Source organism: Ovis aries, chromosome 8 (assembly GCF_016772045.2).
Source record: "Ovis aries strain OAR_USU_Benz2616 breed Rambouillet chromosome 8, ARS-UI_Ramb_v3.0, whole genome shotgun sequence".
Taxonomy (NCBI): Eukaryota; Metazoa; Chordata; class Mammalia; order Artiodactyla; family Bovidae; genus Ovis; species Ovis aries.
The window spans coordinates 21,043,159-21,067,411 of NC_056061.1; the positions used below are offsets into that span (position 1 = coordinate 21,043,159).

The following is a 24,253-nucleotide window of genomic DNA, read 5'->3' on the forward strand; positions in this document are numbered from 1 at the left end:
AATGATAGTGCAAAGCACACTTAGTCATTGATTTTGCATCCCTTACTGTACTTGTCCAAGCAGGGTAATGGTGTCTTTATGAGAATTGCTTGGCCAGTATTCTCACTTCTGTGCTATCAGCTTTAAATGATATTAGCCAGATATGTCTTCACATTAAGAAAATTTCAAAGAAATATAGAACCTTGAGATCAGAGGAGAAGTAAGCTAGTGCCATCAGTAATTCAACTCACTGGAAACTTTTTTCCAATTTTTATCTTTCAGAAGCAGTTAATTAAAAAAAATCTTTTGGAATAGTAGCAATTATTATTGTAATTTTAAAGTCTTTTAAAATTGCATAAAATGTATAGTAATTATAGATTCAAAATGATGGCTAAAACTTTTGTCACTGGTCCAAAATTAAATCTTGATAGTAGTAGAAACTACAACAATGAAGATAACATGCCCAGTGAAATTCTGAAGTAATTAACATACCCTTATCTTTGCCTATGCTGAACTTAGTAATGGATTTACATTCTAGGGAGACTATAGCCAGCTAATGGTTCTACCACAAACATCATTTCCACCAGGCATGCATTTAAGATATTTGAGAAAGAGCTTTGAACAATGATTTACTTAGCCAATTGTGGAAAGCACTCCACATTTAGGAATTAATAACTTTCAGTTTGGTTTTAGGAAGGAACATGAGGGAACTGCTATGTTCTGAATGCTTATATCCTCCCAAAATTCAGATGTTAAAACCTAAGCCTAGAAGAGATGGCAAGAATACACAGAAGAACGGTACAAAAAAGATCTTCACGACCCGGATAATCATGATGGTGTGATCACTCATCTAGAGCCAGACATCCTGGAATGTGAAGTCAAATGGGCCTTAGAAAGCATCACTACGAACAAAGCTAGTGGAGGTGATGGCATTGCAGTTGAGCTATTTCAAATCCTGAAAGATGATGCTGTGAAAGTGCTGCACTCAATATGCCAGCAAATTTGGAAAACTCAGCAGTGGCCACAGGACTGGAAAAGGTCAGTTTTCATTCCAATTCCAAAGAAAGGCAATGCCAAAGAATGCTCAAACTACCGCACAATTGCACTCATTTCACATGCTAGTAAAGTAATGCTCAAAATTCTCCAAGCCAGGCTTCAGCAATACATGAACCGTGAACTTCCTGATGTTCAAGCTGGTTTAAGAAAAGGCAGAGGAATCAGAGATCAAATTGCCAATATCCGCTGGATCATCGACAAAGCAAGAGAGTTCCAGAAAGACATCTATTTCTGCTTTATTGACTATGCCACAGCCTCTGACTGCATGGATCACAATAAACTGTGGAAAATTCTGAGAGAGATGGGAATACCAGACCACCTGATCTGCCTCTTGAGAAATCTGTATGCAGGTCAGGAAGCAACAGTTAGAACTGGGCATGGAACAACAAACTGGTTCCAAATAGGAAAAGGAGCACGTCAAGGCTGTCTATTGTCACCCTGCTTATTTAACTTCTATGCAGAGTACATCATGAGAAACTCTGGGCTGGAAGAAGCACAAGCTGGAATTAAGATTGCTGGGAGAACTATCAATAACCTCAGGTATGCCAATGACACCACCCATATGGCAGAAAGTGAAGAGGAACTAAAAGCCTCTTGATGAAAGTGAAAGAAGAGAGTGGAAACGTTGGCTTAAAGCTCAACATTCAGAAAACAAAGATCATGGCATCTGGTGCCATCACTTCATGGCAAATAGATGGGGAAACAGTGGAAACAGTGTCAGACTTTATTTTTGGGGGCTCCAAAATCACTGCAGATGGTGAGTGCAGCCATGAAATTAAAACATGCTTACTCCTTGGAAGAAAAGTTATGACCAACCTAGATAGTATATTCAAAAGCAGAGACATTACTTTGCCAACTAAGGTCCATCTAGTCAAGGCTATGGTTTTCCAGTAGTCATGTATGGATGTGAGAGTTGGACTGTGAAGAAGACTGAGCACCGAAGAATTGATGCTTTTGAACTGTGGTGTTGGAGAAGACTCTTGAGAGTCCCTTGGACTGCAAGGAGATCCAACCAGTCCATTCTGAAGGAGATCAGCCCTGGGATTTCTTTTGGAAGGAATGATGCTAAAGCTGAAACTCCGGTACTTTGGCCACCTCATGCGAAGAGTTGACTCATTGGAAAAGACCCTGATGCTGGGAGGGATTGGAGGCAGGAGGAGAAGGGAACGACAGAGGATGAGATGGCTGGATGGCATCACTGACTCGATGGACATGAATCTGAGTGAACTCCGGGAGTTGGTGATGGACAGGGAGGCCTGGCGTGCTGGGATTCATGGGGTCGCAGAGTCGGACCTGACTGAGTGACTGAACTGAACTGAAAGGTGATGGTATTAGGAGGTGGGGCCTTCGGGAGGTGATTAGGTCATGAGAGCAGGGCCCTCCCAGTTGGGTTAGCTATATGAAAGCAGCCTTGAGAAAGTTCCCTTGCCCTTTCTGCCATGTGAGGTTTATAGCAGGCTCTCAGTAGACACTGAATCTGCCAGCTCCATGATCTTGGACTTCACAACCTTCAGTACTGTGAGAAATAAGTGTTTGTTGATTCTAGGCCAACCATTTTACAGTATTTCTGTGACAGCAGCCTTGATCAACTAAGACAGGAGCCGATTACTGAGTGCCTACTAAAATTAAGGAGCTTTACAAATCGATTCAGCTCAAGTTTCAGAACATATCCATGAGACAGATTATCTTATCTATTTTATATATGAGAAAATTATTGTCCAGAAAAGTTCAGTAATTCATTCGTGGTCACATGCTAAGTGGTAGGCAGAGTCAACCAATCTGTCAGTTTGCAAAGTCTAAGCACTTTCTGCCACATGACACTGAGTTTTTTAGCGTAAAGTTTTGAAACTTTCTGTTTTTCTACCTTCATAAGGCTCCTTAATAGAAATAGATTTTTCAACTTAGATTAAACTGAAAATCACAAATATCTATATTTAACTGAATTTCATTTTTTACATAGAGTTTTTCTGGGAAAATAAATTTGGGATATTATTTTTTATATACTGCCTTACAGTTTTTGTGCCTTGAATTTGATACCTTTGAAAATGCATAACTGTCCATTTCCAAAGTGAGAAAGTGTTCCCAAACTGCTCCCTCTTGAAGATTCTATATCCCACTTCAAAAGAAATACCAACATGACTCAAAGCCTTTGACACGTCAGAAGAGTAAAATATGCAATCTCAGTGAGGAGCTGTGTATAAACACACACATCACGTATCAACAATGGGGTATGAGAGGGTCTGATATGTTCGTATTGGTGAAGAACTGTTTTGACCATCATCAGATATCTGAACACTGGGTGTTTCTGGCCCTTGACAGTGTCCCATGCTGTATACGTGTTTACAGGTGAAATAGGAATCATGCTCCTGCCACCTGTGAGCTCAGGGATTCCTAAGAACTCTCAAGAAGTGAGCAAATGAGACAGAAACAGGGTACTATTGATAGTACTGATAACCTGTTTTGTGATGACCTGTTTTTGCTGCTTCTCAGCCTTGCCAGACCCCCGATGACTTTGTGGCTGCCACTTCTCCAGGACACATCATGATTGGAGGTTTGCCATTCACAAAAAAATGCTGTCCTCAGAAGAATACTCAGAAGGCCAGAAATCCAGAAGTGTGCCAGGTGAGTAAAGCCTCAGAGAACACATTCAGATTTCAAACTTGTCCTGTGAGACTAGGGCATGTAAATGTTTACTTGTATTGACATCTAAATCATTTTAATAAAATTTAAACTCAGATACTTTTAAGTTGCATATAATTACTTCTTGCTATTCTTTCTTAAAAGAAAACTATATTAGTACTATATGTATAATCAGCCTCCAAGTACAGAGGCTATGAATGCTTCCCATTAATGTATTTGTTTGGATTTTGCCTAAAAAGAATAACCCCAGAAGTTACATGAGAAAACGAATGAGAAGACACAGTAGTAGCCGGCCCACCACATGCACACACAGCACATTTATATTTCCATCACCCACAGATGCAGGTTGTTCCAAACATGAATCTTAATTCTTCAAAATAGACTGCACTTCAAATTTTTCTTTACACTAATGTTTTTGTCAACACTGTACTTATTCCATTCTTGAAATAATCTAATTCTTTCATAATAAATTAAGATCCTACTTCAACTCAGAGTGTTCATACGTGAACACTTTACATTGTGAAAGCTGGACTATAGAACAGACATTTGTCATGGTGTATTATAGAAGAGTTAAGCTGAATGGAGGATATTGCAGATAGCTTTCTTTAAGGAGAGCAGACTATTTGAATTCTAATTTCACTTTGGGGACAAAGTGATTTTGTAGATTTAGGCACATCATTTAAACTCTTTGAGATCCAGCTTCTGATTTTTCTCTTCTGTAAAACAAGGGCCTAGATAACTTTTAAAGGCAGGCGGCATCAGCTTCTGCTGCTCTGGCAATGAGATTCCAGCGCTTCCTGCTAAATGCCAAACCTTGATATTTTTTATCTTGATATTTTTGGATGCAAATTTAATCTCATTTTCTCATCTCTCTCTTTTTTTTTTTAAAAAAAAAAGCTTTTTATTTTGTATTAGGGTATAGCCCACTAACAATGTTGTGACAGTTTCAGGTGAACAGCAAAGGGACTCAGCCAGACATATACATGTATCCATTCTCCCCCAGACTCCTGTCCCATCCAGGCTGCCACATAACATTGAATAGAGTTCCATATGCTATACAGTAGGTCCTTCTTGTTCATCCATTTAAAATATCGTGTGTACACGTCCATCCCAAACTCCCTAACCATCCCTTCCTCCATCCTTCCCCAGCAATTATCTGTTTTTTAAAATTCAAAAGTATTTCGCATGTCCTATGTGAATGCTTTCAGGTAAAATGTGTTCCCATGTCATTCTAATATTCCTTCCTACCATTCTTTCCAGAAATTGGGCATTTTGAGCTACTGGCATCTTCGTCATTGATTATCAAGTATACCAGTGAACACTGCAGAAAACATTAATAAGGATTTTTCAGAGCACTAATTGGCACCCAAAAAGTGACTATAGATTTAAGGCCACAATCATAGGTCAACTAATAAGGATGGAAAATGTGTTTTAAAAATGTCATCTTGTTTAAAAAAATTTATTCCCAAAAAAGGTCACTGAACATCCTTTGGTCTTATTGTCACTCCTTGAGAGAAACAGTATTCACTCAACACTGAACAACTCTTATTAAATGTCTATATTACCTTGGCCCTATTCTAGGCATGGGTGGTACTGAGGTGAACAAAAGAGATTCAGACTCCCATAGAGCTAATGCATAGGGGACTCTGAAAATAGTGTGCATTTTATTTGCCAGACAACTCATTACTTTAACTCTCTCTCTTTTGTATCTTTCTTTAAGTTAAAAACTTAAAGCTCATTGCCAAACTTCACATTTAGATGACAGTGACAAACAGCATTATCCAAATATTATTTAATTTATGTTAACTAAATGAATTAAAAGAAACTTGAAAATATCAAAACCCTGAAAAACACCCCCATTTGTTCATTCAAAAAATATGTCTTGAATTCTTACTATATATTAGGCACTGTTTATAACCTTTTTTAAAAAAAATTATTTATTTATTTATTTATTTTAATTTTAATTTTAATTTTTTTTATTTTTTTATTTTTTAAATTTTAAAATCTTTAATTCTTACATGCATTCCCAAACATGAACCCCCCTCCCACCTCCCTCCCCATAACATCTTTCTGGGTCATCCCCATGCACCAGCCCCAAGCATGCTGCATCCTGCATCAGACATAGACTGGCGATTCAATTCACATGATAGTATACATGTTAGAATGTCATTCTCCCAAATCATCCCACCCTCTCCCTCTCCCTCTGAGTCTAAAAGTCCGTTATACACATCTGTGTCTCTTTCCCTGTCTTGCATACAGGGTCGTCATTGCCATCTTCCTAAATTCCATATATATGTGTTAGTATACTGTATTGGTGTTTTTCTTTCTGGCTTACTTCACTCTGTATAATCGGCTCCAGTTTCATCCATCTCATCAGAACTGATTCAAATGAATTCTTTTTAACGGCTAACCTTTTGTATATAGTGGTGGGTGAAGTAAACGTAACAGTGTGTCAATAATCAAACAATTCAGTGCTCTGGAATAATTACAAGTCCCGAAGTCAACTGGAAAAACCCACTAAATGAGGAAATACCCATGCCTCAGAACTGAAATATTGCACGTTATCTAGGAGAAAGCTACTGGTCTTTTACCCAGAGCCTGTTTTGTAAGTAATTCTTAAGACTCATATTCATCTGTTTTCCAACCACAATAGCTTAGCATCACAAAACTGAAAAATGGGGGAAGTGAGTCTCTAAGAGCAGATTCTTGAACATCAATAAAATGCTGACATCTAACTACAAAAAGGAACAGATATCAGATACATCTTCATACTGTAGAATACTAAATTGAGTATTCAAAATCATCCTGAATAATCAAGAAAAGGTTAAATCCTGTTACACGGACTCCATTCGAAAAGCTGTGGATTCCTATATACATTAAAAAAATTTTTTTTTGGCTGTGCCATGCAGCATTGAAAACACCGGACTACCAGGGTAGTCCCACTATATACTCCTGAGAAAGGTGTCCATCAAAACCTGTTTTTAAATAAAGTTTGGATCCTCCGAAAGGTAAACTTCACTGATTCAGGAATTGTCCATCATAAGGCAGAAATTAGGATAAAATTGGATATTATCATGTCTGAAGAAGAGCTATGTTCTAATTTCAAAAACACTTGTTTCTCAACAGCTTTGAAATATCAGCTTTTCTTCAAACTCTTGCCATGATACACAGCATTGAGATGATCAATAATTCAACACTATTGTCTGGAATCAAACTAGGGTACAAAATCTATGACACGTGTACAAACATCACAGAGGCGATGGCAGCTGCTCTGAGGTGTGTTTCTAAGTTCAACAGCTCCAGAGAAATCGTGGAGTTTAAGTGTGACTATTCCAACCTCATGCCAAGGGTTAAGGCTGTCATAGGTGCTGGCTACTCAGAAATAACCATGGCTGTCTCCCGGATGTTGAGTTTACAGCTCATGGCCACAGGTGGGTTTTGTTCTACCACCATTGGGTGGGTGTGATCATATTCTTCATCCTAAATGGATCAGGGTAATCTAGGAAACTAGTTGAGGAGATACCTCTACTTTAACTTTTCTTTCTCCTCAGAAAAAAAATAAAGGATGTGCCCTAATATGGATAGTATAGTGATCAAAGTACTAAGGAGTAGTCACCCCTCAATCTGCCAGGTCTAGTTCCTGACAGCTTTTAGCATGATTTAGATTAGACAGATGCCTCTAAGCCACTCAACTGTCTTGTTTCTAAAGTTACATCAGTTAGATGCCATGAAGAAAACTGAAAAGGAAGTGAGAGGTAAAGGGGCCCAGAAGTCCAGGAATACTCTCAAGGAAATGATGGCTAGCCTGGAACTTGAATGAGAAGAGACAGCCAAGAGAAGATGGGGGAGGAGTGGAAGGCATCTAGGCTGAGAAAACAGTTAAGTGCAAAGATGAAATGTCCCAAGAAAAGCAAAAGTCAACAGGGCTAGACCAGTCTGAGCAGAAAGGTACAGACTAAGAGATGCATTCACAGAGATGTGTAGGGGCCGGGCATGCAGCATCCTGTAAGCTACGGTGTGCCTGGCATTTCATTCTGAGTATCACGGAAGGGCTTTGAGCAGAGACTGGAATTACTGAGCTTCCTATAATGTAAGCCTTTACTAGGAAGTAAGCAACACGGTCTCTGAAAGACCAAAGCACGTGTTTGAGAGCCCTGCACTTAGTTCCTGTGCATTACTCTAACAAGTACCCCGACTTTAATTTTGAACTAACCTTCATATGACATCACTCTATAACTCAGTAGATCACTGCTTTCTAAGCTCAAGGAAGATTAGAAGCTAAAAGTTAGACAATGCTTATGGCTAGATTATCAAGAAGTGAACCGATAAAAATATATATGAGTAATATAATAAATATGTGTAAGAATTCAAATTATATAACTTTTTGGAGCCAGACTAAATAAGTGTGTATATCCCTGTAAGACTCTGAGAGTTCCATTATATTGTAGCCTAGCAAATTTGATAATGAAAAGTTTAAATTAAAAAAATTAAAAAGAACTATTCCTCCAAATATCTCAGAGATAAGGCTTTGGCCCAAAATTTCTAGACTATGTATAAAACTAGTTAGGTGACAAGTAAGAAAAGTAGAATATTTTTAACAATGGATGTTTAATGTAAAAATGTAATTTCCATGATAGCACAATAGTAGAGGGGACTCTCCATGGTAACACAGATTTCACAGAAGCCTGGGTAGCAGAGTGAAGGTGAGCATAGCAATGTCTCTGGAGGCAATTAAGGTTTAGTGAATGAATGTCCACTGTGTGCCAATATCCATTTAAATCATTTACATTTTCTCCTTCAGTCTTCACAAGAATCCTGTCATTTCACAGCGAAAGAAATGTTAACTAACTTTGCCAAATTTATTGCAGTCAGGATTCTAACAGTGTGTTTGACTTTGAAGTGTATTGTGTTTCCTTGCATAGCGGTAGCTGCTATAAATAGTAAAAAAAAAAAAAAAAAAAAGGAAAAAAATTCACTGAGCAAGTGGCACGGTGCAATGGCAGCTGTGGAAGGTAATCACTCTCCCTAGAATAAAATCAACACAGCTGTAAATTAGGCAAAACTCTGCACACAGTAGGGAGATTTTCCAAAATGTCACTGCTCATTTGAGTAGATTAGGAGTCAAAAAACTATATAGCCTATGGATCAAATGTGGCTCTCAATGTCTTGAGTTCTCAAGCTAAGAACGATTTTTACATATTTTTTTGAAAGTTTGTTACAAAAAAATACAAACATAATATATGACAGAGACCATATGTGACCAACAAAGCCTAAAATATTTTACATTTGGTCCTTTACAGAAAAAAGTTTGCTGACCCCTGGACAGATGATTCTTTGTCTGGATGGAATAAAAGTCATCAAAGTTGCCATTTATACAAATTTTGGACAAAAGGAGTCCCAAAAGTCATGGTGTTTATTTGACTGGTTGCATTTTCCCATATTTATTTCTAAGTTTGTAAATAATATACACTGGTAGCCCTGACCTGAGATATAAGATAGATATAAATAAATATAGGCATGTAGACAGAGTTATAATACAGAGCCTGAACCCTTGCTTATACTATACACAGACAAAACAGGTGAGAGGCAATGACTCAACAATCGTCAGGTCCTAACTATCATGATTTAAGCTATTTATAAGGTAGTTCGTTGAAGGGGAAGGATAGTAAGGATCAAAGAATTTAGAAAACTTTATGGAAACTCATAGAAATCAAAGAGAAGAACATCTACTATGAATAGCCACCTGCAGCTCATCAACACCACAACTGAAATATTCTGTCCATTTCCAGGTGAGTTACGAATCTACTGCAGAAACCCTAAGTGACAAAATTCGGTTTCCTTCATTTTTATGGACAGTGCCCAGTGACTTCTACCAAACTAAAGCAATGGCCCACCTGAATCAGAAATCTAGATGGAATTGGATTGGCATCCTAACCACAGATGATGGCAATGGACTCTCAACACTTTTGCAGTTCAAATGGCAGCAAATAATGTGTGCATAGCCTTCAGAGAAGCTCTCCCAGCCTTCCTCTCAGATACTACCATTGAAGTCAGGATCAATCAGACACTTGAGAGAATCATAGCAGAAGCTGAGGTTAATGTCATTGTGGTATTTCTGAGTCAATTCCATGTTTTCAATCTCTTCAGTAAAGCCCTTGAAAGGAATATAAATAAGACCTGGATTGTTAGCTGCTGCTGCTGCTGCTGCTGCTGCTGCTGCTGCTGCTGCTGCTGCTGCTGCAGCTAAGTCGCTTCAGTCGTGTCTGACTCTGTGCGACCCCATAGACGGCAGCCCACCAGGCTCCTCCATCTCCGGGATTCTCCAGGCAAGAACACTGGAGTGGGTTGCCATTGCCTTCTTCATAGCTAGAGCTGGTCAACATCCACCAAGATTGCTACCATTCCTGATATTAAAAGGACTGGCATAGTTGTGGGGTTTACCTTTAGAAGAGGGAACATGTCCTCTTTCCATTCCTGTCTTCAAAATCTGTGTGTTTCCCAGTGATAACAACAAACCCTTAGATGAATCTGCCATGCCCTAATCTGCTATGTGCACATGCTGAAGACAGTGATCTGAGTCGATGTATCTCCAACTGCTCTCAGGGCACTTTGGCCACTAAGGACACAGAAAGGAACTTCTTCCTGAGAACTGACTTCCTGTGGGATTACACCGAACTGGGACTTGTTCACAGTATTCAGCTAGCAGTATTGGCCCTTAGTTATGCCATTCAGGATCTGTGACAAGCTTGAGACTATCAGAACCCCAACGCCTTTCAATCACGGGAGGTAATAACTCACACATACAAGAAAATTCCCCTACCATCATTTCTTTCTTTCCTTTAATTTGCAATATTGCTATAAACTGCTCCAAATTTTAACTCTTTTATAAGCAGATACTGTCAGTGTTGAATAACCTTCATTCCTATTATTAGTTCTTTGTTCTTAAGCATAACAGAGTTATTTTACCTTCACCTTCTATTCTTTTCCACCAAAGTTGTATTTTCTTATTTTCCAAGATAGTGTTATTTTCCTTTAGCTTGTAGATTTATATCTGATCTTGCAGTTTTTCAAAACTTCATACAAATTATCTCTTTTGATGCTCTTAACAACACAAGACCAGGCATGTTTAATGATCCCTTTTATTATTGCTAAATATTGTGGGTAAGGAAGCTAAAGCCAAAAGTACTAGACTCTAGTCTGGGTCTTCTGACTCCATACCCTTTGGGTGATTACAGACCAACGCCTTCAGTTAGGACTCTTTCTTAGGGCAGTCTTTCTAGGACTCCAGTCTTCTTCAAAAGAATGTTATTAGGTCAATCATAACAAGTCCTGTGTTATCTCAGGTTTAAATGAACCACTAATTGTGTAAAAGTCTTTCTCTTTCTTCTCTTCAATTAGTTTGTAGAAACTCTAATTAGAGTGGCCCTATTTAGTGAAGATTATCCACTGTGTCTTTAAAATGTTCATAAACAAGGCATTTGAAAGCAAACTGCTGCTTTGTATGATAAATTTAACTCATCAAAAACAAATTTCTCAGCATTCAAACTTGTCTGTCTTAAGAATCATGTTCCAAAATTTATTTCTTTTAAATTTGTTAGGGAAAAAAGGTAAAAGGGAATAAGATCCAGTTTTTCCTGATCACATAAGTGATCTGAACAGGGCTGGATCAGTCCAGGGCTGTTTCTACTTGTGTCATTTTTAAACATCCACAGCCACAAGCTCCGAGGTTTGAGGTGATCAGCTTTGGGTGAATCATGTGATGGTCAGAGGGTATTTTAAGTTGCTCATATTAAAACTAGTTTTCACTTTGTAAATGCAAGGTAAAAAAAAAAAACACAACTAATGAAGAGGTAAGGCTAGAGATTAGGGTTTTTATTTTTAATTAAAAGTCTCTTTAAAATATATAGCACTATACACACACACATGCATATTTATATGTCTAGTTATTTTAAGGTGGCTATTTGAAAGCATACTCTTTGTAATATAAAACTTTAACAATGGATTAGTTAAAAAAAAAAAAAAAACAAAACCTATACATTAAGTGGACCAACATAATAAAACCTACTAGGTGAAATTTTTAAGAATGAGAGGTGAGAGCTAGTAATGGAGAGAAAACAGACAATCGGAGACAGATGGGATAAAGGGGAGGAGCTATAAAGAGACTTGTAAGAAAAAAGAAATACAAATAGCAATAGTTACTTATTCTCTGGGAAAGTATTTTAAATCAGGAATAAGTCTCAACATTCTGAGGAAGATCTTGAGAAAGTATAATTGAAGCAGCTCTTCTAAAATGTTTTATTTAAACACTGGGAGCCTGAGGTCATTCTTTATTCACCCCCTGGGACATGGTAATCCAGAAACAGACAGAAACAGCTTGGAAATGAGGAGCAGAGGAGTGTCATGTTCCTTTGATCACTAGTGAGCCATGTCCCTGCCAGATCCAATAGGACAAATACAATAATGCAAACAATTGTCTTTTTAGGAAGAAATCTCCATATAGATATTACATTGAAAAGATCAGCAATATTTAGGGTCACTAAACAAGGATATCGTCCTCAAAATTATTTTTGTCCCCTGGCAAAATTCACTAATACTTAAATAATACTTTCTGAGTGATTTTAGATTCAAATAACATCAAAGGAGTTAGTTTTCTCCCATATCGAGGATAATCCTTACTTTGGCTCCACATTTGGTGATATCTGTGAGCAGTATTCAGGGAGAGTGCAACCATATTTGTTTTACTGCAACAGATTTTTTTATGTTCTTGTCCCAAATAGTAATTATGGTTTCCTTGTTTGTTTTCCTTTATTCTGGATCAGGTACAAGGTAGCGAGTGATGTATGTGGGACAAGAGAATGTATAAGAGCCAAATTACTATTCACACAATTATTTGCCAAATATTTATTGGATGTCTCGGTGTTCCAGCCATGGTGTTGAATTTTGAAAATATTATGGGCAACGAGATAATTCTCTCACTGAAGGAGTCATGTGTCTAGAGGAGTAAGCAGTCAAAGAATTAAGGAGCTGATTACAGTGCAGAATAATGCATTACAATGTTTTATATAAATACAAGATGGCAGAGAATATTCTCCAGAGATCATGACATCCCTGGTGAATATGATAGATGACTGGGTGCTAGGCAGGACAGAAATACTCCAGCAAAGTCACAGAGAGAGAAAGCCTGGCATCTTCAGGGATCAGAAAGCGGCACCACAGAACTGGAGTCTTTTGTGGAAATTACAGAGTGGAGGGTTAGTGAAGCATTCATCATTAGGGCTTGACGATCAGAGCATCTCAAGCTCTGCTGGAGTGTTAATTACCTGGTAATCTTATTATCATGTTGATGCTAATTCAGTAGTTCCAGTGAGGGGGACCTGAAAGTCTGCACTTCTAACAACCTCTCAGATGATTCTGATTATTGCTGGTACAAAGACCACCCTTTCAATGGGAAGTCTGCAAGCTATGTTTAAAGGTTTGGACTTGAGAAAGCAAAGGGGAGCCGATTAGAGCTATTTTTAGACAGAAGAGTGATGTGACCTACCATTGTAGAAATGGTATTTCTACTGCAATGTGCATTGATTAGATGAACACAAGACTAGCCAGAGAAAGTTTGTTAACCCAGGAATACATTAAGTATGCCTTATACTTCAGGTATAAGTACTACAGGTACTAAGAATGTGACAATGAGGAAGGAGTGATATACACTTAAGAGAAAAGATGAAGAGTCTTTGGAGATAGATTGGATGTAAAGAATGAAAGAGAAAAGCAAAGATGCTGCAAATGATTCTAAATTTTGGCAACTGGTGCCACTTATTGAGTTGAAAATGCAGAGAGAAGTGAAGGTCTGTAAAGTATTTAGCATTCCATTTTGGACATGTTGAATTTGAAGAACTTCTAACACATTCAAGTGTACTGGTCTGGAAGTCAGAGGAGACATTGGGACTAGAAGGGAAAGATTGCGAAGTGATGAGGACAATAATAACTAATAATTTTTAAGGCTTACCAAACCAAGCCTTGGGGCTTCCCTCATAGCTCACTTGGTAAAGAATCCACCTGCAATGCAGGAGACCCCAGTTTAATTCCTGGGTCAGAAAGATCCACTGGAGAAGGGATAGGCTACCCACTCCAGTATTCTTGGGCTTCCCTTGTGTCTCAGCTGGTAAAGAATCCGCCTGCAATGTGGGAGACCTGGGTTTGATCCTTGGGTTGGGAAGATCCCCTGGAGAAGGGAAAGGCTACCTACTCCAGTATTCCAGCCTGGAGAATTCCATGGACTATACAGTCCATGGGGTCGCAAATAGTCGAACACAACTGAGCGACTTTCACTTCACTTCACAAACTAAGCATTAACATACCTCATCTCTGATCTTAGACTGTTATGGTACACCCACAGATTCATGTTCACTGCACTTCATCCTAAAGAACTGGCAGGTTTTCCTGGTGACTGAGACTTGCAGCAGTTTAGAGATGGGGGGACCTCAATTGCAAGGATCTGGGGCCCATCAATAGCCACAGATGAGCAGCAAAACTCTCCCAGTCTTAGTCATGTACTTCTGCTACACCATGGAAAACTTTACAAAAGTAAAAGACATGGGTTGGGTACCAGATAGAGATGCAAGGGTGCTTCCTCTGGAAGTCTCTGCTTGACTCACATAGATGTCTCTTTTCCCAAGCACAGCTCACTTACAGAGTTGCAGTGGGCAGCAGAGCGGCTGAGGACATGGAAAACAACATGGACCACAGCAGCTTAATGGGAGCGGCCTCCTGACCTTGTGTTCTCAAAAATAGGTCATCGCCATACTGAGGTGAATTATATAATCAAGGAAATGCAAATCCTACTCTCTAAATATTTTGGGGTCAACTTATCATGAGGGTCAGAGTCTTGATGAAAAACAAATAAGTAATGGATGGAAGAAGTCTTTAACAGCTTAATAATCATAGCATTAGTGTTCAGAATTTAATCCAGAGCAAACATTCAAAAGAATATTTAACAGGTAATGAATACACTAGTTTGTTTCCATCCTCTTTCCTGTAAGAACAAAGGTGGAATTGTGCCATTTTATTTACATCATACAATGTTATCATTATTTATAGAACATATGTGTGTCAGAAATTTACAATGTAAAATCTAATTAAATACAGGAAACAAGCTGGTGGAAATTATAGTTCAAACAAGAGAATGGAAGAGGATTTGCTCCCTAAAGAACTAAGATACTAGGGCTTACATGTGTATATTGCTTAAGGAAGCAATGGAAGAAAAATCAATACATAGAGGTAGAGTTGGGAACACTGGAAGCTTGGATTTTTTTTTTTTTTTTGCCTATTTTTGTTCCCTCCATTAATTAAAAGAACTAGAAGTCTGTGAAGACATATAATAAAATCAATACACATGCTTAAAGATTTTGCTAGTTATATTTGGTCATTGACCTGACTACTGTAGCTAATATAGTCACTTAAAATACAACTTGATTTTCTTACATTGTATTTGCCAAAGGGGGAAAAAACTGAAGGAAGGAAATATTCATAAAGGATTAACTGAGAAAAAACAGAGGAAGAAGAACTCTATTCAAGTAGAATAACTTCTGCCTTGTTCCATAGATTTTTGCACCCAGCAAGAACCACAGAAGCATCACAGGTACAGATGTGATGGTATTTGCTTAGCCATGATTATATATCACATTAACGGTGGAAGAACTCAAATGTTCTCCTCCTTCTCAGTCTAGTATTCTCTCCTGCACCACAAGTTCAATATGGCTGCCTCCTTTGTCAGTGAAACATTTTCTGTTCTAGCTGTACTGCATACAAGTTCTCACTGTACAAACTGAGTAATAAGAAGAGTAATTTTCCATTATATTTCTTTCTTCTCAGGTTAAAAACATCATTTTCTGAACTAAATTGGAAATAGTATTTAGAGGTCTCTTTATTATACCCGGGGGCTTCCCCAGTGGTTCAGTGCTAAAAAATTCACCTGCAGTGCAGGAGACATGGGTTTGATCCCTGGGTTGGGAAGATCCTCTGGAGGAGGAAATAGAACCCACTCTGGTATTCTTGCCTGGGAAATTCCATGGACAGAGGAGCTTGGCGGGCTACAGTCCGTAGGGTTGCAAAAGAGTCAGACACAACTTAGCAGCTAAACAACAATTACTATACCCTCTGCTACTGAAACAGACTTAAAAACCATTGGTGATGGTAAGATTCCCCACCTTCCACCCAATGAGTATGGACTCAAAGGGAGGTCACTAGCAGTTACTCTGTGCTCAGCTGTGTCTGACACTTCTGTGACCGCACAGACTATAACCTGCCTGACTCTTCTGTCCATGGGATTTCTCAGGCAAGAATGGAGCAAGTTGCCATTTTCTTCTTCAAGGGTGCTTTCTGACCCAGGGCCTGAACCCAAGTCTCCTGCTTTGCAGGTGGATTCTTTACCAGGAAGACATCTGGGAAGCCCTAGAAGTTACATTAGGTCCACCAGTTAAACTTCTCAGGTAGGGATGCACCCAAGAACAAGGTGCATTTGTCATTGAACTCTCTCTGGCTTTGCAGCTCTGTCGCCTCAGCCTTCATTTTGGGGCTGGTGAGCATGACAACTCCTGGCTTGGATCACCTGCTGAGACTTGGGTCAAAGACCCAGGCTGAGTGTGACTCTAGAAGGAGAGGATGAATTTTCCTGCTTCCAAATGGCACTTTGATTATGGCTTTGAGTCAGAAGGGAAAAAAAGAAAAACACAGCGAGGAGAATTTAAACTAATACATCATTAGGTGCAACAGAAAGACCCCATAATGAAAGTCAAGATGTGTATCTTCAGAGAAGGTCTTTCACTCCTTGGCTGGGGTCCTCCTCTGAGAAAAGAGGAAGATGATCCCTGCTAAGTGTGCTTCACTGAGTTGTATGGAGTAAAAGGGCATCACAGATTTGAGTATTAGAAAGTAGCATATGAATGTCAGGTGACTTTATTACTTGATAGACTCAAAGCATCTTCATTTATTTGCACATCATCCCTGTTAGCTAATTATAGGTATTTAAAAGTATTAAGCTAATCTCTATTAACCCTTAATCTGTTCCTGATGCTAGGCTAAAGTGTTCATACACATGTGTGTGTGCTCAGTTGCTCAGTCGTGTCCAACTCTTTTGTGACCCTACGGACTGTAGCCTGCCAGGCTCCTCTGTCCACGGGATTTTCCAGGCAAGAATACTGGAGTGGGTTACCATCTCCTTCTCCTGGGGAACCACCCAATCCAGGGATTGAACCCACATCTCTTGCATCTCCTGCACTGGCAGGCAGACCCCTTATGCTGCAGCCACCTAGGAACAATTGCATTTAATTCTTACAACAATCCTATTAAGTATAATAGGTTTCATTTATCTCAACTGAGGCCTAGAAAGAAGTTGTAAATGTCAAGATCACACCACTAATGAAATTTGGAACCAGAATGAGAGTGGCATCTGCTCTAGAGGACCCATTCTGAAATTATGCAAAGTGGAATACATGAAGGTGCTCAGATTTCAGTTCTGTAAGTAAGAGAATCTACCTCCATAAACATTAACTTGCTTTCTCAAATTCACAGAGCAAGACATCAGAAATTCTCAACAATTCTCAAATTGTTGCCTCGTAGTTCAGAACTACTAGTCCTCAAGTAGTTTTCACACTCAGGGATCCAGAATATCCTTTTTTTTTTTTTTTTTCATTTTTAAGTGATATTCCTTGCAAGGAAGTGTTATAATTGGGATAATGGATACACTTAAAATATTTCTATCAGTCTTTATTTCTGTTTTTATTTTCCATAGTTACTTGCTACACTGGAAAATGTCACATTCATGGAGGGCTGCTGCTGCTAAATTCCTTCAGTCGTGTCTGACTCTGTGCAACCCCATAGACAGAAGCCAACCAGGCTCCCCTGTCCCTGGGATTCTCCAGGCAAGAACACTGGAGTGGGTTGCCATTTCCTTCTCCAATGTTTCCAGTGGTCATGTATGGATGTGAGACTTGGACTGTAAAGAAAGATGAGCACAGAAGAATTGATGCTTTTGAACTGTGGTGTTGGAGAAGACTCTTGAGAGTCCCTTGGACTGCAAGGAGATCCAACCAGTCCATCCTAAAGGAGATCAGTCCTGGGTGTTCATTGGAAGGACTGATGTTGAAACTGAAACGCCAATACTTTGGCCAGTTGATGCGAAGAGCTGACTTATTGGAAAAGACCCTGATGCTGGGAGGGATTGGGGGCAGGGGAAGAGGGATTGGGGACGACAGAGGAAGAGATCGTTGGATGGCATCATAGACTCGATGGACATGGATTCGGGTGGACTCTGGCAGTTGGTGATGGACAGGAAGGCCTGGCGTGCTGCGGTTCATGGGGTCGCAAAGAGTCAGCACAACTGAGTGACTGAACTGAACTGAACTGAATGCATGAAAGTGAAAAGTGAAAGTGAAGTCACTCAGTCGAGTCTGACTTTTAGCGACCCCAGGGACTGCAGCCTACCAGACTCCTTCATCCATGGGATTTTCCAGACAAGAGTACTGGAGTGGGTTGCCATTGCCTTCTCCAATTCATGGATGGAGGGAGTTCATTTCATTCTGATGCTCATGGAGCTATGAATACTGGATACAATATTGTGCTCTGGAGGGAGATCAACGGCCACATGACTATCACAAGATGGCACAATATGACCTGAAGAATGATGTCTTCATTGTCACAAATCAAGAAACAAAAAATGAGCACAGGAATCTTGAGGTAATTTTGTATTGGCTGCTTTGTAGCATTCAAATCAATTGATACTTCAACTGCAAAAGTCCTTGTCCCCACCAGACCCTTCAGTGGCCCTACTGCCTGTTCAATGTTCCCAACTTCCCTCCTGAAATTCCATGGTCAACTTGTATATTACTGCCTTATACACACCCTCAGTTTCCTTGCCCATCTCTCTATTCATCATTCATTGGACCAAAGTATAATTCTGATTATATTAAACTTTGTCTAACCAATACAGCTGATCTTGGCAAAAACAAACAAACAAAAAAACCCACCAACTTTGCTAACTGTTCTCACTTAAAATTCATGATCTCTAACTTCCATTGGGTTCTAAATGCTGTTGGGAAATCAGACTACTATCCTAGCCCATTCGTTTGTCTACCATCCTAGATGGTTATCTATACTTTCTTTTCTGTCCTTTTACTCCAGCACACCTTTCCTATCTTCATTTCCAGTGACCCTGCTTCCTATTTGACTGACAAAACTGAGACAATGAAAAGGGGCTGGCTGCCCCCACCATATCTGTGCTGCGCCACTGCTTTCCATCTGGGACTGTGCGTGGGCTCTCCGGGCTCTGAGCCAAGGTCAGCTCCTCTGAATCCCAGAGCCTTTTACTTGCTCAAAGATATTTCTCTGGCAATTCTCCACTCTCTTCTGCACCCTCAATTATTTTCTCTTCTGTGTTATCTAAATGGTGACACAAATAAGCTGTTCTTCCTTCCATCTTAAGGAAAAAAAAAAAATCCAAAGAACTGTATTGATTCCCGTCTTCCTCCTTCGTATACTGCCCGTTCCTGTTTCCCTTTACGGCAAAACTCCTTGAAAAAGTTGAATATATTTACTGGCCTCAATTTCTCTCCTCCCATAAATTATTTCTTTCTGGTTAATAAATACAAACATCATCTTACTTCGCTTACTGGCTAATTATTCTCCCCTCCGTGAAACACTTTCTTTATTTGCTTCCATGACAGCACACTCCCTGGGTTTCTTCTTCTGTGTCTGGTCACAGCTTCTCAGCCTCCTTTGCCCTTTGCTTACCATTCCTGCTCCCTCTGAATACTGATAGACCCAGAATTCAGAACTGCTCCTTTAAAAAATTTTTTTTATTTTAGCTATACCCTGTGGCATGTGGGATCTTAGTTCCCAGACCAGGGATCAAACCTGTACCCTATAAACTGAAAGTGTATAGTCTTAACCACTGGACCACCAGGGAAGTTCCCTGTTCTTTTCTATCTGCACTTTTCCTTAGTGATCTCATCCATGCACTTAGACAATGTCATTATATAGAAGGCAGATGACTCCCACATATTTATCTTCTGAATTTCAACTCAAGTAAATATACAACTGTCTATCTGACATCTCTACCTGGGTGTCTAATAGTTTTTCATCTTAACTGATTTTCTCCAAGACTGACCTCCAAAATCTATCTCCATCCCAATAAATGGTAACTCATTTCTCCTAGCTGCTTATGAAAACATCCTAGTGGGATCCTTGTCACTTCTCTTTCTGTCACACTTCATAGCCCTTCTAGGTTACACTTTCAAAATACACAGTCTACACTTTTTTCCTCTACTCCACTGCTACCACCACCCTGATCCAAGCTCCAATCACCTCTCACCCAGACTCATTTTCTTATTGCTATCTTTTATGTGGGGAGAGAGAAAAAAAACTGTACAGCTAGGAAGAAAGGTTTCACTTTTATCCCCATAATGATGTTCAGCTTTATCTCATAGTTCAATCCTTTTGTGTCTTCTGAGCATCCTTTAGGAGTGTGATACTCTGGACTAAGTTTTCCCTGGGGAATCCACAGGGCAGATATCCTGCTTGCCGAAAACCCAGATCAGACATAGCTGTGGTGAAGACAAGAAAGCCAGCATCTGCGAACGCAGAGCTACTAACCTTGACTCCTTTTCTCTCTCACTCAGGTCATTTTCATGTCCCAAAGAAAAGACTAGTTAGCTAAGGGCTTCATTTTCCAGGCTAGGAATAGCTGTTAAGTCACTCTAGAGAAAGTCCCATTTACTTGTTCAGCTTTGGCTTCCCAAGGGTAACAGTGAGACCAAAAAAAAAATTTATCTCACAAGATGTGCCATGAGAAAGGGATTAAGAATGAAAAAAAAAAAAAGCTGAAATGCAAAGAGTTACTAGCTATATTGAAAAGAGATGGTTCCATAAAAGTAGAATAGTATGTGTGACTCACATCATGACATGTAGAATTAAACCTGAAATTCTCAAGATGAATTAAATATTAAATTTTATTTATATATCAAGGGTTATCTTTTAAAGTAATACTTTAATGGTTTTAAATTATAATTTTTCCATTATTTTGTTTTTCAAGATTAGGGTGAGCATGCTCCTTGGACGCCATGATTAATAACCTTCATCTAAAGTATATGAAAGTCCAGTGATTCTTATATAGAGTTGAACTCTTTATATAGCACAGGATTGAAATTTTCCAAAACATCATTTCTCCATTAGTTCCACCACTACACATTTCTACGTCTGCTAGTGAAATTAAAAGACGCTTACATCTTGGAAGGAAAGTTATGACCAACCTAGACAGCATGTTAAAAAGCAGAGGCATTACTTTGCCAACAAAGGTCCATCTAGTCAAGGCTATGGTTTTTCCAGTGGTCATGTATGGATGTGAGAGTTGGACTGTGAAGAAAGCTGAGCACCGAAGAATTGATGCTTTTGAACTGTGGTGTTGGAGAAGACTCTTGAGAGTCCCTTGGACTGCAAGGAGATCCAACCAGTCCATTCTAAAGGAGATCAGCCCTGGGTGTCTTTTGGAAGGAATGATGCTAAAGCTGAAGCTCCAGTACTTTGGCCACTTGATGCGAAGAGTTGACTCATTGGAAAAGACTCCGATGCTGGGAGGGATTGGGGGCAGGAGGAGAAGGGAACGACAGAGGATCAGATGGCTGGATGGCATCACCGACTCAATGGACATGAGTTCGAGTGAACTCCGGGAGTTGGTGATGGACAGGGAGGCTTGGTGTGCTGCGATTCATGGAGTCACAAAGAGTCGGACACGACTGAGTGACTGAACTGAACTGAGTGACATTTTGAAAGAGTTAATTTCCTTATTTGCTTACAAAATTTATTAATGTGACAAAAACTGTATCCTTCCTGAGCAGTTTCACTATCTGAAAGTTTCTAATTTTTTAAGGTTGTTGAAATTCCTCCAGATGACAAAAGAATTCTTTTACGCTATGAAGAAAAAAAGACCAAAATACTATTTTGTAAATAAATCTTTAAATTAAATCAGAGATATTATAGTTAGGATAAATCTTTTAAAAAACTTATTTAGAATTTCTTTTCACTTTGCAGAAAATTCAATCTAAATTCTCCAAGGAATGAAGTCCTGGGCAAATGAAGAAAACCACAAAAAGTCAACATACTTGATGCTATGAATGTGTGACCTGTCCTGAAAATCACTATAGTAATCAGACAGGCAATTAATTACACTCCCTACAACATGCATAGTGATACACCTGAACCATTTCTCTTTAAGCTGATTTTTTAACACGAATTCTATTTGGTTTATTTTTTTCATTTCAAAAAATAAAAAGTGTTTTATGCTTCTGCAGCAGATGAACACTCAATACCTAACAGATGTAAAAATAACTTCACTTCCAAGGGAAGATGTTATTCCTCTACTGGACTTCCTCTCCCAGCACCTCTTAAAATAATGCAAGTTCTCTGTCAATTTTTGTCTGTATCCCACACAGACATGTCTGATTTGTAACTGAGACACGGTAACTATAGATAAATAAATGCTGAATTAACCAAACTGAGCATGATGAAAACCCGGAGGTGTGCATATCCTATAGATCTCATTATTCCTACCAACAGGCACTAGTTCAGTCAGCTTGTTCAAGATTACAGGACCCATAAGGGATAGAGAAAGGGCTGGAAATATGTCTGGTACCAAAGCTCTTATTCTTGACAGTCCCTGAACTGCCACCTATCATAGCAAGTTCATGAGAGGCTAGCATCTATCTTGAGTATATTAATTTTCTAAAGACTCATGGCCTGGATGAATTTTTCTCTTTTCTCCTTTTGTCTCCCACTCTTCCTGTTCCCTCACTGTCACCCTTTCTTTCTCACCTTCCCGAGTCATGTGCATGCTTTATTTTAATAAGTAACCGATGTGACAATTATCTATATCCATTTTCCAGTCAGAACTCTCACTGAGGAGTCTCATCTGTAGCACTGGGGACAATCACCTGGTTTAAATATTTGCAATGTAACCAAATCTGCTGTGTCTTTTAGATACGGATCATTGCCTTTTATGCAACAACGAAACTCACTGGGCCCCTGTAGGGAGCACAATGTGCTTTGAAAAGGAAATGGAGTACCTTGACTCCTTGGCTATCTTGCTCCTGGCCCTCTCTCTGCTGGGAATCCTGTTTGTTCTGGCCATTGGCATAATATTTACAAGAAACCTGAACACACCCGTTGTTAAATCATCCGGGGAATGTATGGTCTGCTACGTAATCCTCTTCTGTCCTTTCCTCCTCTTTGCCGGCACAGGCTTTTTCATTAGAGAACCACAAAGCTTCACAGGTAAAACCAGGCAGACACTATTTGGCATGAGCTTTTTACTCTCTGCATCGCCTACATTCTGATGAAGTCCCTGAAAATTCTGCTGGCCTTCAGCTGTGATCCCCAGCTGCAGCACGTCCTGAAGTGCTGCTATAAACCCATCCCCATCATTTTCACTTGCAGGGGCATCCTGGTTGTCCTTTGCACTCTCTAGCTCATCCTTGCAGCCCCTGCTGTGGGACAGAATGTCTCCTTGCCCAGAGTCATTATCTCTGAATGTGAGGAGGGGTCCATTCTTGCATTTGGCTCCATGCTGGGCTATACTGCCATCCTGGCCTTCATGTGCTTCATTTGTGCCTTCAAAGGCAGGAAATTACCTGACAATTACAATGAGGCCAAATTCATAACATTTGGCATGCTCATTTGCTTCATAGCTTGGATCACCTTCATCCCCATCTACCACGTTTGGCAAATATATGCTGGTTGTAGAGATCATCATTATTTTAATATCTAACTACGAGATCCTATGTTGCATGTTCTTCCCCAAATGCTATGTTACACTTTCTAAGCAAGAGACTAACACAAAATCTGTCTTTCTCAAGATGACTTACAGTTACTCTTCCCACAGTGCAGGCAGCCTTGCCATGAGCCATAACAACGTCACAATAAGCAACCCAGCTCTGCTGGTGGGTCTGCAATCCAGCAGAAAAGCAGGGATCTTCAGGTACGAGGCTTTGCACACATATGCAGAGAAAATGCTACATGCAGATCTAAAGCTTTGCCTCAAAAAAATATGAATGAGTCCTTAAGACATGATATGTTTCAGAATGAAATGTTTTCTAGGGTCTTTGCATTTAAGATGTGCATTTACTTCCTGAACAAATATACACTATGTTTCTTCACTACTACTACCTGCACCAAATTTCCCCCTGTTCAACCACCTGTGTAACAAAGAAAATAGAGCCCTCAACCTGAAATTCCTTTAATTCCTTAGCCACCCCCATCAGCCTCCATCTTTACCTACTTCTTTTTAGGCACAGAGTCAAAGGTATCTTTTCTATCGAAATCAATCTGTAATGCATCATCCTTATTCCATTCTCTATAACCTCTCCTCAAACCTCTTTGTATGGGTTCTCCTCCTCTCTTGAGCATCTTTGCCTTCTAGCCTTGTCTGCTGAACAGGCAGTTGATCAATTAAGGTCAGTTAAATAAGAAGTTGAGCAGTTACCATGTTCAGGTGATATGCTAAATACAAAGGTACAAAAAGGATTGAGGCATCATT

At 39.4% G+C, this 24,253-nt stretch overlaps 1 protein-coding gene across 1 annotated transcript; it reads left to right on the forward strand.

Moving 5' to 3' along the window:
- The first annotated feature begins 363 nt into the window (after nucleotides 1-363).
- GPRC6A (G protein-coupled receptor class C group 6 member A) lies at nucleotides 364-23,920 on the forward strand. The gene is given in 16 exon segments (XM_027972740.2): nucleotides 364-458; nucleotides 3,467-3,503; nucleotides 3,505-3,583; nucleotides 3,586-3,624; nucleotides 3,627-3,657; nucleotides 6,802-7,110; nucleotides 9,470-9,627; nucleotides 9,630-9,769; nucleotides 17,462-17,501; nucleotides 18,234-18,320; nucleotides 18,323-18,405; nucleotides 21,754-21,877; nucleotides 22,699-23,024; nucleotides 23,027-23,430; nucleotides 23,432-23,646; nucleotides 23,649-23,920. Coding segments are annotated over 16 exon segments (2,439 nt in total).
- Nucleotides 23,921-24,253: the final 333 nt, after the last annotated feature.